The sequence below is a fragment of the Thalassophryne amazonica genome, chromosome 14, assembly GCF_902500255.1.
Source record: "Thalassophryne amazonica chromosome 14, fThaAma1.1, whole genome shotgun sequence".
Classification (NCBI taxonomy): Eukaryota; Metazoa; Chordata; class Actinopteri; order Batrachoidiformes; family Batrachoididae; genus Thalassophryne; species Thalassophryne amazonica.
Window position 1 is genome coordinate 52,787,672 of NC_047116.1, and position 15,050 is coordinate 52,802,721.

Consider the following 15,050-nt stretch of genomic DNA (forward strand, 5'->3'; position numbering starts at 1 on the left):
CTTCCATTCGTCTCCCTTCCGGATCCGAACCAGGTGGTACGCGTTTCTAAGATCCAATTTAGTGAAAATTTGGGCTCCATGCAGGGGCGTGAACACTGAATCCAACAGAGGTAACGGGTATCGGTTGCGAACCGTGATCTCGTTCAGCCCTCTGTAATCAATGCATGGACGGAGTCCGCCGTCCTTTTTGCCCACAAAAAAGAAACCAGCACCCATCGGGGAGATGGAGTTCCGGATCAGCCCGGCAGCTAAAGAGTCCCGGATGTAGGTCTCCATTGATTCGCGTTCCGGACGTGAGAGGTTGTACAACCTACTGGACGGGTACTCAGCGCCCGGGACCAAATCGATGGCACAATCGTACGGTCGGTGCGGGGGAAGAGTGAGCGCCAGATCTTTGCTGAAAATGTCAGCAAGATCGTGGTACTCTTTCGGCACCGCCGATAGATTGGGGGGGACTTTAACCTCCTCATTAGCCGTCGTGCCGGGAAGAACCGAGGATCCTAAACACTCCCGGTGGCAGGTTTCACTCCACTGCGTCACAACCCCAGACGGCCAATCTATCCGGGGATTGTGCTTCACCATCCATGGAAATCCCAAAATCACTCGGGAGGTAGAAGGTGTTACATGGAACCCGATCTCCTCCCTGTGATTTCCAGACACAACCAAGGTCACTGGCTGTGTCTGATGTGTAATTAATGGAAGCAGGGTGCCATCTACTGCTCGCACCTGCAATGGTGCCGGCAGAGCCACCAGGGGGAGCCCTACTTCCTTTGCCCATCCGCTATCCAGCAGATTCCCTTCCGACCCCGTGTCTACCAGTGCTGGGGCGTGAAGGGTTAAATCCCCACAAAGGATCGTTACTGGGATTCGTGCCGATTTGCGGGGTTTCTCCGCGTGCGTGTTATGGCCTACCCTTAGCCCAGTTTCTAAGGATGGGCGTTGTAGTTTGACCGTTTTGGGGCAGTCCTTCTGCATATGCTCACAAGAGCCGCAGACAAAACATTCCCCGCGGGCCAGCCTCCTTTGTCTGACGTTTGTTTTTATTTTGGCCCTGCTCGTGTCCATAGCCTCCTCAGCAGGGGGAGCTGTAGCCACACGGAGCTCTCTGGCAGTGAAGCGTGGGGACGACGTCACCCTTTCGGAACCGGAAGGGGGAGGGACGGCTCGTGCCCGGTCACGCCCCCCAGCCTGCTCCCGACGATGCTCATTCAAACGGTTGTCTAAGCGTATAACCAAATCGACAAGCCCGTCAAAATCCCGCGGTTCCTCCTTAGCCAGCAGGTGCTCCTTCAGGACCAGAGACAGTCCATTTACGAAGGCAGTGCGGAGCGCAACGTTATTCCAGCCAGACCTCGCTGCCGCGATGCGGAAGTCGACTGCATACTCGGCTGCGCTGCGGCGCCCCTGTCTCATTGACAGCAGCACGCTCGAAGCGGTCTCGCCTCTGTTGGGATGGTCAAAAACTTGTTTGAACTCCCGTATAAACTCAGCATAAGATGTTAGGAGCCGTGAATTCTGCTCCCAAAGCGCCGTAGCCCAGGCGCGTGCCTCTCCTCGAAGCAGACTAATAACATAAGCCACCCGGCTGGCGTCTGACGCGTACATGACAGGACGCTGTGAAAAGACGAGCGAACACTGCATGAGGAAATCTGCGCACGTCTCAACACAGCCTCCGTACGGTTCCGGAGGGCTTATGTATGCTTCAGGGGACGGTGGGGGGGGTCGTTGAACGACCAGTGGAACGTCTGTTACAGGCCCAGGACCAGCCAGAGGAGTGGCTGCAGCAGCGCCCTGATCGCGCGCTTCCACCCTGGTGGTGAGAGCCTCCACCCTCCGGTTAAGGAGAACATTCTGCTCGGCCACTAAATCCAGCCAAGCTGTGAAGGCGGTTAAGATTTGCTGCAGCTCACTCAACACGCCTCCCGCTGACGCCTGCGCTCGGGTTGACGCCCCTCGGAATCCATGACGATGGCCGAGAAATCCTGTTGGGAAGGTGTCGTTGCACGGACCCACAACAGGGGGCGCAAATGAACGGACAATGAATAAGCCAAAAAGTAACAATTTAATGTTGTGATAATACACAACTAAATTCACAGAAATCTGCACAGTCAATTGACACCAGGTGACGTGTGGGCAGGCTCGAAGATAGAAGACCCCCGACGAGAGAGAAGCCGCATCCCACATGGCTTCCACCACCAACGGTCTGAAGAACACCGGAGCCGCCAAGTCCCGAGTCCCCAGGTGGCCTCTTTCTTCGGCTGTCGACCCTGGTACTGCTGGCAGAAAGCAGAGATAAGATGAATGAGTGTGAGTCCGCACACTCAGTAATCCACAGTCCATACACAGTTAGGAGGGAGCACCTCCACCTCCAATCACACACTCGTGCAGCTCCTGGTTAACCACTTATCTGGGTTGGGGTGTGAGGCGAAGCCGTCGCTGTCACACCAAATGCCAATCCCCCAGACAAGGCAACACTCCAGGAAAACGGCTGCAACAGAAGTTCAGGTTATTACACACAAAGTGTCAGTCAGCAGAGAAATTACCTCTTCAGTAGTTGCGATTTCTCGGCGAGGAGGTGGAGTTGCAGTCCGGCTTTTATGGTGGTGATGATGATGATGAACGAGTGACAGCTGGTGCAGAGGATGAATGACAGCTGTCACTTCTTCTGGGTCTGGTGCCCTCTCGTGCTTGGAGCCCGCACTCCAAGCAGGGCGCCCTCTGGTGGTGGTGGGCCAGCAGTACCTCCTCTTCAGCGGCCCACATAACAGACATCAGATTACACTGTCAGCTACTGATAAACCATGTTCAAGTTTAAGTGCCGCAGGGGCTGCTGGGTAAATTCAGGATCACAAACACAAAACAAATGCACAAAAAATAAATTAATAAAAAATAAAACCCCAAACACTGTCATCATCTTTATCAAAAGCAATAAATCACAGTATTAGAACTAGATAGATAGATAGATAGATAGATAGATAGATAGATAGATAGATAGATAGATAGATAGATAGATAGATAGATAGATAGATAGATAGATAGATAGATAGATAGATAGATAGATAGATAGAAGTGCAACGAAATTATCTTCACACCCAATCACCTCAGACAAAATTACAGCAATTAATCTACAATTATTACCAGCTGAACGTAATAATGGCACACATCAGAATTAAAACAACCATACATATACATTTGATTGTTTATGTACGCTAAACTTTAAGACAGTCCGTCATCCAAACTGAGTCGTGAGCGAGTGGCAGGGCGGAGGCAATGGAGCGTGCATCGTGTGTGCAGATGAGATCAGTTCGTATCAGTCAGATGAGTTTGTATCAGTTTCTGTCAGTGTGTGCATAATGTCTGGAGTTGCCTTGACAACATCAGAGTGTAGGGGAGGGCAGAAAGATAAGAGGGCAGCCGAATGGTTCACCAAGGCCATAGAGATTCATGTGTAGGAAAACAGCGGGTCGTTTTGACCTTCGGAGGCTGATAAGGGTGCCATGTTTAGCGTTAAGCAGAGAAACACCATTTACAGCTCCTCTGACCAACCAAATCCAATTTATGAGTATTCCCTGGTCTCCAACATCTTCCTTTGCAAGGCGTACATTTGCTTCGAGATGTTTTCCAACTTACGTCTGAGTTCAAGGGTTAACGCAGTCTGAGACTGTACCACCTTGCCCTACTCATTAATCATGAATGACAGGTGAGGGGTCATGGTTCTGGTAGCAGCCGTCTTGCCAATTCTCCGGTAAGTCAGGGCAGCACATAAACCAATAAGCACCAGCCCTCCCACTATAAAACCAAATATAAATAAGTATTCAATGTCCTCCACAGAGAGTGGTACCAAGCACACAACGTGCCAGTTCTCCCAGGCATCGAGAACATAGCCCGCAGGATAGGTTCCATTTGGGCACGCAGGGTCCCCCAGCCCTGATTTCCTTGTTGAAAAAATGATGTCACTAGCATTCAGAGACCAGGTGATCAATTCCATGGTTAATCCAAATATAGTTTGAAGAATTCACAGTCTGGTGAAGTAGGGACTGTGAAGGTTGGAGCAGAGATAGAGGAGAGAAGAGAAGATGCGACCACCCTCGCCAGAGTCCCAAGCAAGTCCCAAGTCACAGTATCTCTGTATTATATTTAGAAACTGTTACAGGAATGTCTCACCGGTGTTGCATTCAATGCAAGTGGTAAAATCTACACCACAACCGTCGCAATGCGCTTCCCCACCAAAGAAACCCAGCATAAGTTTTGTCTTTACACAAAAATACAGCAATAAGTGCCTTTTCTCTTTAAAAAAGTAAAGATTTGCATGTACATGCTCTCTTTAAAGCAGACACACTAATTTACACTATGGGCGCTCATCTTGACAGAATACCGGCCTGACTGTGACACACAGTGGACAGGAACTAATGTATGATTTTAGGGTTTACAAATGTTTTTGACCGTTAAACTTTACTCACTTTACCAGCAAAAAAATGTTAGCGGACTGAAAGATAACAGAACTAAATTTAGCAGAAGCTAATTGGTCCGCTGATGCTTTTCAAAGTTAGCTGAAAAGCGAATCCGCTAATCAATCAATCAATCAATTTTTTTTATATAGCGCCAAATCACAACAAACAGTTGCCCCAAGGCGCTTTATATTGTAAGGCAAGGCCATACAATAATTATGTAAAACCCCAACGGTCAAAACGACCCCCTGTGAGCAAGCACTTGGCTACAGTGGGAAGGAAAAACTCCCTTTTAACATCAGCTAGCGGATTAGCAGAACTGTGCCCACCACTGCTGAACATCATACATTTTTTATTTAATTCAGTCTAGGGGGGCTGGAGCCTATCCCAGCAGTCACAGGGCGTGAGGCAGGTTCGACCTCAGAAAGGACACCAGCCTGTCACAGAGCCACAAATAGATAAAGACATAGACATTCATGCACACCTAAAATCAATTGAAAGTTTCAATTAACATGCATGTCTTTGGATGTTGGAGGAATGTGGAGCCCTGGAGGAAACCCAAACAAACATGCAAACTCCACACAGAAAAAAAGCCCCAGGTAGGCAGCGATCCCATGATCTTCTTGCTGTGAGTCAACAGTGCCTAACTACTAAGCCATCGTGCTGCCAGACTGAAGATATGACATATTGAAATGATGCTGACTTCCACTGCTGCCTCTCCTTTGCCAAAGTTGTCCTCAAGGGCCTGAGAAAGTTTAAAAATAGAGTCTGTTTAATGGAGAGGAAGGCCGGGGGAAGGAGAAAAAGCACACAGAGGCAGAAGGATTCCTCTGTGGTTGGAGAATGCAATTTCAGATTGACCAGATTGCTTTTTTTTTCTCCTCCCCCAGCCGCTGATGAGGCGTGATGTGCACTGGTGGAGTCCCTAAGCCGTTGTAACCTTGACGCCGGTACCCACACCGCCACTGAGGAGCCGACTCTCTTGCAGCGCAAAAAAATCAGCATGATGAAATAAAAAAGGGACTCCAAAAAGATCAGCAGGGATTTGAGAGTGATAGATGAGAGATGTGCAGAGGGGAGGCTGGAGTAGAGGAGGTGAAGAAGGGAAAAAGAGGGGCCGGGTAGATATCTTGGTGGGATTACGGCTGACCGTACAGTGAATGTACTCGTGATTTACAAACCCGCTGTTTCAAGTTGTCACTGTGTTGTGGTGCAGGTTAACGGAGCTTCTTACTGCAACTGCAGACCGGAACGTTGTGTGTGAAGTGACACGAAACATGTTTGTGTCTCTCAGGTGGAGAGGGCTCAGCCGAGGCGGGGCAGAAGGAGACGTCCACCTGCGATATTTGCCAGTTTGGCGCAGAGTGTGATGAGGATGCAGAGGATGTTTGGTGAGTCTATACACACATACACACACACACACACACACACACACACACACACACACACACACACACACACAGCTGATCACCACAGTTATTATCTACTGTAGCCAAGACTGCAACATTACCAAAGTTAAAACAGCATGAAATACGGAAAATGCTTTCAAATAAAAAACACATGCATCTATTTAACAGCAGCTTCTTGCATCGCAGTGCTTGCAAATATTAAAAAAACGCAACCTGAAGCACACGCAACAATTTAATTTTATCCTGCGTCTGTGACAAATTCAGTCTTCTTTATAAGCAGTAAAACTGGCTGTAATTAGATCATGTTTGTGCCCTCTTGGCCCTTCAGTGCACACAGTTATTCACCCCTGATACAAGCTGTCATATTAGACTCATCCTCTTCCAAGCTCAACAGTCTAATTCTAGATTTAAATTGGCTCGTTAATTAACATGGGTCTATATTGAAGTGTTAATTGACATACAATCTTGAATGTTTGCATTTGAAACATAGTGTTATGAAGATTTTCCAATATGGGTGTGCATGTGTGACTTATAAAACAAGACAATTCATACATTATCTACAATTGTATGTAAAGGTTTGGGCACCTCTGATGATTTTTATTTTTCCTTTATAAATCATTGGTTGTTTGGATCAGAAATTTCAATTAAATGTAGCATATAGCAGACAAACACGCTTCCTATAGCTTCCAATGAGAGTCTGGATTCTGGTTGAAGGTATTTTGGACCATTCTTCTTTACAAAACATCTCAGGTTTGCGAGCATGGACAGCCCGCTTAAAATCACACCACAGATTTTCAATAATATTCAGGTCTGGGGACTGAGATGGTCATTCCAGAACGTTGTACTTATTCCTCTGCATGAATGTCTTAAAATAACGTGTGTGCTGTGCAAACCCATCGCACCCTCTTGCGGCAGGTGTCACCCAAATTCCAGGTGACATGCACGAACATCTAACACCACATGCATGGCACTTAGACAATGTGTCGCCAGTTGCACTGTTGGCACGACAGCAGAATGCAGACTGTCCGCTGTCGTACTCAGTGAAATTTGTCGAAGTTCCCCACGACTGTGGAGTTGCCGATATGTGGCATGCTGTCGGCTCCCCCCACAAGATGTGCACGTGTGTCATGCGCTCCCGCCCCCCCCCCCCCCCCCACCATGTGCATCCGAGTGGTTTGCCCCCCCCGCAGGTGAGGCGCAGCTCATCTGATCACCGAGTGTCATTTTGGTCTGTGGGCTGAACGGGGGCATGGCATCTGTTGACATCTCTGGTCCTGGACATCAGAGCTGCAAAACACACACCGTGGTTTGACGGACACACACGTGTGTGCGCTTGCTGTGCTCACATCGAAAAACATAAAAAACATATATCGTTTGCGACGGGCTGGAGTGTGTTGGAACAGGGAGACAACTAAGAGTGTCAGGAAGGTACATAGATCTCGAGGACTGAACTTGGGCACCCCTGCCCTAAACCATAATGTTGAACAATCTTTGTTTTCAGGTCATTTGAGAGTTGTTTAGAGGCTCCCATGTTGCCACTCATTAGAAGAGATGCAGAGGAGAAAGATTTGTAAATGGCCATCTTAAATACCCTTTCGCATGATTGGATTCACCTGTGTAAGGACGTTAAGGGTCAATGAGCTTACCAAACCAATTTTGTGTTCCAATAATTAGTGCTAAATATATTCAGATCTATAAAATGTAAAGGGTGCCCAAATTTATGCACCTGCCTAATTTTGTTTAAATAGTTATTGCACACTTTCTGTAAATACTAGAAACTTCATTTCACTTCTCAAATATCAGTGTGTTCATCTGCTATATGATATATTTAACTGAAATTTCTGATCCAGACAACCAATTATTTTGCATACAACTGTAGATATAAACTTTTGCATACAACTGTAGATACACGATTTAGAAATTGTACTTTTTATTGTGAAACAATCTGATTCGGTGCAATATAGTGCAATGTGATACAATTCTTTGCTTAAAGTGGGTGTTCATTGTCTATCCTGAATTATAATAAACCAAACATGGCACTGCTTATCTTAAAATACAAAATCATGAGAAAATAGGGACTTTCATCAGGTTCTTTCTACTGTGCCATAGTCACTGCAATCCCCCTATTCAACAGGGTGCTGTTCTATTATGATCCCCCATGATCCAGAAAAAGTGCAAAAACAGGATGAAATGCCTTACTATGGCTTGCCTCCTATCACGCTGGTTTATAAAGTGCAGACCTGACAACGAGCTGGCTTATAAAGTTCATACATGGTAATCCACTTGAAAACAAAAGTAAATCTGTGCCTGGTTGAGTCCTCTTCCAGAACCACAACAAATGCTGCTTCTGCTTAAATGTTTTTACCCCAGTGGAGCACAGTCAAAAAAATATCAAGCTATACTCACTAGGACAACTCCGTCTAAAGATGTAGGAAGATGATTCAAGCTGTTAAAACTACAAAAACCCGGAAATTACCATGTAATGATGCAGATTTGGCAAATTGGGGTGAAATTTTGAGTTGTTCAAAAATTTCACCCTAGTTTCAAAACTGATGCCTGTAACTACTATGTATACCAAGTTTGTTCATGATTGACAGAAGATGGATCAAGGAGTTACTCTGATGCTTCAGAATGTGCTCAAATTTGCTATTCAGGATGAAATGGGAAGGAACAGTACTCTGTGGAATAGCCATATTATCAACCTGGAGCGGCACCACATACAGATACAGAAAGCACAGGATAGAAGAAGCCTACAGGAAGAAGCCAGCTCTTATGCTATGCTATGCTATGCTAAGACAGCATATCATGAATAGCATAGTATAAATTTCCTATTTTGAACTAGAATGACCGTATGGTGCATCAGTAAAGTATAATGACAACATGAAGTTTTTTGAAACTTTTTTTAATGTATGGAAATTTATTAACTATAAAAATCTTAAGAAATCACATATACATAAGTATTCACAGCCTTTGCCATGAAGCTCAAAATTGAGCTCAGGTGCATCCTGTCCTTATATGTAGCACACACCTGGCTACATATAAGGTCCCACAGTTGACAGTGCATGTCAGAGCACACAAACCAAGCATGAAGTCAAAGGAATTTTCTGTAGACCTCCGAGACAGGATTGTCTGTAGGCACAAATCTAGGGAAGGGTACAGAAATATTTCTGCTGCTTTGTAGGTCCCAATGACCACAGTGGCCTCCATCAATCCATAAATGGAATGGGGGAGAAGGGCCTTAGTCAGAGAGGTGACCAAGAACCTGATGGTCACTCTGAGAGCTCCAGCATTCCTCTGTGGAGAGAGAACCTCCCAGAAGGACAACCATCTCTGCAGCAATCAACCAATCAGGCCTGTATGGTAGAGTGGCCAGACGGAATCTATTCCTTACAAAAAGACACATGGCAGCCCACCTGGAGGTTGACAAAAGGCACCTGAAAGACTCTCAGACCATGAGAAACAAAATTCTCTGGTTTGATGAGAAAAAGATTGCACACTTTGGTGTGAATGCCAGGTGTCATGTTTGGAGAAAACGAGGCACCATCCCTACAGTGAAGCATGGTGGTGGCAGCATCACGCTGTGGGGATGTTTTCAGCAGCAAGAACTGGGAGACTAGTCAGGATTGAAGGAAAGATGAATGCAGCAATGTACAGAAACATCTTGGATGAAAACCTGCTCCAGAGTGCTCTTGACCTCAGACTGGGGCGATGGTTCATCTTTCAGCAGGACAGTGATCCTAAGCACACAGCCAAAATATCAAAGGAGTGGCTTCAGGACAACTCTGTGAATGTCCTTGATTGGTCCAGCCAGAGCCCAGACCTAAATCCAACTGAACATCTCTGGAGAGATCTGAAAGTAGCTGCGTACCGATGCTCCCCATCCAACCTGATGGAGCATGAGAGGTGCTACAAAGAGGAAGGCCAGGTTCACACGGCAGGATAATTAGGCCGATATCGGACCTGATCTTCCCCTTCCGACAATCTTACGGACGCCCCGACAATCGTGATGACACTAAAGATAATCTTATCAGATATTCCTGCCATGTGTGGCATGTTCAGAGCGCTCTGATCTGCTCGGAAGGGCGTCAGGAGCACTCCGATCGCAAATCGGGGACATTCAACATGTTGGATTTTTTTGGCCCGATATCGCAGCATGTGTTGTGTCCTCCGACCAAAACAAGCTCACATCCTGCTGAATGTGACGTGCAGCCAATCAGAAAGCGAGGTGACAGACGCACGGAACGGAAAATAAAATCAAAACAGCTGTTCTGACTTACCAGAAAGTCTGGTGGTCACGCTGTCTCCACTCCTTTAAAGAACGCCTTTTCTTTTTCTTTTTGTATTGTTTTTTCCCTCTGTTTTAAATAGTCCACAAAATACCTCCATTTATTTACTCTGAAATCACATTTAATCTTGAGAGATTTTGCAAGAATTCCTGTCTGAGCTGGAAATGTTCGTGTGTGAAATCTGTTCATGTGTGGTGTTGTTGTCCTAAACGTGTGGCTGAACACCACACTGTACGACCAAACCTGTTAGAGCTATGATTTTTTTTATCTTCACATGTGTGGTCTCTCAGGTTTTGGAAACCGAAAGATCATTTTACGATCCTGTCGTGTGAACCAGGCTGAATGGGCAAAACTGCCCAAAGATAGGTGCACCAAGCTTGTGGCATCATATTCAAGAAGACTTGAGGCTGTAATTGCTGCCAAAGGTGCATCAACAAAGTATTGAGCAAAGCGGGTGGATACTTGTACATGTGAATGTACATGTGATTTCTTATTTTTTTAATAAATTTGCAAAAATTAAAAAAAAATAGTTAAAAAAATAGTTAAAAAAATTTTATGTTGTCATTGTGGGGTATTGTGTGTAGAATTTTGAGGGGAAAAATTAATTTTCTCCATTTTGGAATAAGGCTGTAACATAACAAAATGTGGAAAAAGTTAAGTGTTGTGAATACTTGATGCACTGTATTACTAAATTGCAAACAAAATGTTATTTATCCTTTATATCACTGACCACTTTGGGACATGTTGAGTAACATTCAAATTGAACCAGCAATTGGATTAATTTCTGATTACTCTACATTTTGAAGTAAAAAAAACACACACATAAAAGAAGGCCCTTTATAAGCCCATAAAGCAAAAGCTTCAGCGGGGTCGAAGTCGAAGCATTCCCGAACCCACGGCTTCTTAAGGTGATTTTTCCATCCCATTACACTGAGAAAAAAATCCTGCTGAGAACCCTGTACAACATATAAGCATTGCAACGATCATTACGCAATTCTGTTCTAGGCTCTATAGCATTATAGAATACATTTTCAGAAATGCTTATTATTCTCAAAACCTTCAAACCTTAATTTTTTGTGTAAATAGCAACAGGGAAATAATTTTATAGGTTTTATATGTTTAGGAATTTATTTTATCATTATATTTCTAATCATCTAACAGGGGGTGCTGTGGCATCTGCTTTTCCAGCAGGGGGTGCTGCAGCACCCCAATTCTCACCTTGCAGCTCACTTGTAGGGCAGGTTATCCTTTAACCAAAAGTTTGGCCTCAGATTGTTGCTGAGTTCTGAACCCTAAGCCTGCTCAACCTTGGAACAGGTTGCCACCACGTACCATCCAAATATGTAGAGGAAGAATAAGAATTGACCAAAAAAGTAAACTATATGTATCCACCAAAAGGACTGAGTGACAGGACCAGCACTAGAGTCACTGACAAAACTGTCACCCAGTTTGAAACCACATGAGGGTGGAGGAGAATGGTGTGGTGCTGAGCTGTCATCCCAAGTGAGATACAGCAACACACGCACCACAGTCAGCTCGGGAAGCTAATATGGGCAGAACGTGATTCTGTGTGTCATCCACCATTCTTTTTACTCCAGGATTTCAATGCATCACATTGAAATGTGGTGCATTGAAATGTCCGTTGTGCAAGATACTGAAATTTGAACTCAATATGATGCATGTTCCTTGACCTGAGCTGACCATGACGAAGCGAAAGTCCTCCATGTAATGCTCACAAACACTTGTGCACATCCACTGAGCTTTAGTGCACAGTCGGCAATTTAATTTAACCTCAATTACTAAACCACAGTGCCGAGAGAAAAGAGATTTTCATTTATTCTGAAAATCCAATTACAGTCCTTTCGAGCACTCTGCAATTTCAGGCCAAAAAGGGCTTTGACTCACACAGGGGAAACTAGTCCAGCGAAGAAATGCTTTTGTCATAAACTAAACCATTTGCTGCAGACGAGATGTTGCATGCCGTATTACACAGGTTGCAGGTTGGGGAAGGTGGGGTGGGCACCAAAAACCTCCTGAGGGGGACATAACAAACATGTGGGTGCACAACCCAAACAGATAGAGGCTCAACTGGTGAAGGTAAACAGTTTTCTAGCATTCACTGCGGTGCCTATGTGAGCATACTCCAGTATGAATTGCACTTAAATGAACCAACATTACTTTGTTGGCTGTGATTTGATGTGCATCAAGGATCAGCCGACAACAGCAGAAGGATGTCAGTGCTCCTGGAGAAACCACGCCATTACCGCTAGAATTAGAACTGCCCCGAGAGTATGACTCTATAAAAGTGCTTGATGTAATAGCGAGATAATGTACCCAAGTGTGCAATAACTGTAATGTCAAGGAACGGCTTTATGATGCATCCCGAGCCTTGTTCCAAATACCAAACGTCTGGAGTCCACTTCCCCAGACAACGCCCACTTCTCACAAATGAGCCTAATATTCTGCTAACACACAGAAAATGGATTTATTGACAATTCAAGAACCCGCAATGGGATAATCCATGAGGTCACCACAACACAATGTGAAATTGGTGACACATGCAAGACCTCGAAGTGAAGAAGGCCAGACGAAACTCGACACAATCAATAAAACATCACATTAAAGTAACTGCTGACACAAACAGACTTATGAATAGTTTAGTGTCACGCCTTCTAAGAAGGAAACAAGTGGTCTTTAATCTTTCAAAAACCCTAAAGTCGTTTTGATCCTGGTGACACTAATCAAACAGGTAAATACAATTTGACAGCAGGTGATTTTCATCAAACAGCAGCCAGCCAGTGGTGAAGTGGTGTGTGAGATCATTCTGATTAAAATGACAGGTTACTGCAATCAGCCTCAGGCTGATTTTAATCAAACATCCAACACTGAGAGGAAAGAGACAACTGCAATCAAAGAACAGGTGATGGAAGTCAGATGTGTTTATGATAATGCGTGATTCTTATTAGCATACAAACAGGATTGTGATCATTGATATTATAATGTGATGCTTTATCATGTGTGATCCCCAAAACTGCAATGGGATGAAGGTTCCTATACATTATTCCAAAGCAAACAAGTTTAGAAAGACTTGTAAGTTATGCCTGTGATATACTGGTCTGACTTTTATTTATTTTATTTTTCAAATGAATGCATTTTCTGGACGGGTGGTGCATCGGAGTATTAGCTGCATCGATCCAAAGTTGTTTAATTAGATTAGATTAGATTAGGTTAGGTTAGACAGAACTTTATTAATCCCTGAGCAAGACTCCCTCTGCAAAACTGAGTTTCCAGCAGCATTGGATAATAGCACACAGGGTAAGAAGCACGCAGAGTATCAGAAGTAGAAGTAAGAAACAATTTGCAAAATGTAAATACAAATATAAATACCAGAAATACGGTCTGATGGTCTTATGTTTTATGTCTAATGAAGAAGAACATAGAAATACCAGCAGCCCTTAAGTTACATTTATTACAAACAAATTACAAACAAACAAATTACCTCCACCAACGATCTCTGTGATCGAAACCATACACACGGATGCATACACACAGACAGAGGCCACTTGGCTATTATAATGTAGATGTGAAACTACTGGTTTGTATTCACAATATAATGAATGAAATGTGAAATTATTTTTGAAGAACTTGAAGAAGTGATTCATTGAGTTTACCCTAACTGCATTATGGTTTTGGTCATTGGATGCCCTGCTCCCCATTCCCTTGTTTCCACAATCTCTACCTTCCTCACCATGGTCAGCCCATTGACAGCCCTTCCTCCCAGTGTCTCCCTCTAACATGTCCCCAGCACCCTCCACTCCCCTGCACTCACAGTGGTGGCAACCAAGCAGAGAGCTGCCGTGTCCAGTTTCTTTAATCTTTAAGATGGGACTGTTTGTTCAAGCGCTTCTTTAGTGGGTGTCCACCATGTGAGATCTTCTAAGTCAGCAACAAGCAGTAAGCAAAGGGGCCTGCAAAATAAAGGGCATGCCCATTCCCCACCGGAATGACTTTACCTACAAAGGAACAATAGAAAACCAATTTGCACAAACTGAAGTTATTTTATTGCACCCCCCCCCCCCCCACATGTCACCTTATTGGACATATCACTGAGCTTGAGAGTGCAATTTCTTAATTCACTTGTACACTGAGACCCAACATGTCCTTCTCACTGAGATCTTCTTGTTTTACAGCTGTTGGCATCCAGTGCATGCTACCCCTCTCTGTCCTTAGACAAGACACGTAATCTACATTGTCCCAGTCCACCTACCTGTAAATAAGTACCAGTCTTGGCTGGAGAGGTAAAGCCTCGGTCCCAATAATAACCCATGAATAATGAGCCATGCATGAGTGTGTCAGCGATTATTTGAAGAATGATTTACGTTTTAAGCTATCACGTAGCCGCTATGAAGAAGCCTCTGCGTGCCTCTCTGTACCTCACATGTCCCAGGTATCAGCCTCTTGTGGGCCACAACCAACCTGTCATTTCAGCCCCATCCAGCCTCGAATGGCTCATGTCGCCACATATGATTCACGTCAAGCCACATATGATCCATGTAGTGCCATGTTAACATGACATTGGTGCATGCTTAGGCATGGGTTTGGTCCAAACCTCCAGCCCTCCCATACTTGGTCCCTTTAAAGTGTAGGTTTTCAATTCACAGCATCCATTCAAGATGTCAAACAGTCCAGCCGGTGTGCACCGTGAGCCGGGCCTGTGTTCCAGAGTAATTAAATGCACCAGACCAACTAGAACCAAACCACGGGTTCCTGGGCAGGAGCCTCTGCGCTTCTCGCTGGCTTTATTTCTTCCACGGCTTACAGTCATTTTGACACCGTGATCCAACTTTTAACTTTGTGTTCATCCGTTAATGTCTGCAAAATTGTTCTTTTGCGTGGTCACGTTCTGT

At 44.8% G+C, this 15,050-nt stretch overlaps 1 protein-coding gene across 1 annotated transcript in view; it reads left to right on the plus strand.

Moving 5' to 3' along the window:
- tmeff2a (transmembrane protein with EGF-like and two follistatin-like domains 2a) overlaps window positions 1–15,050 on the plus strand; it is a 394,247-nt gene that overhangs the window by 305,090 nt on the left and 74,107 nt on the right. The window contains exon 5 of the mRNA XM_034186163.1: window positions 5,743–5,839. Coding sequence (XP_034042054.1) covers window positions 5,743–5,839 — 97 coding nt within the window. The remainder of the gene's footprint in view (window positions 1–5,742; window positions 5,840–15,050) is intronic.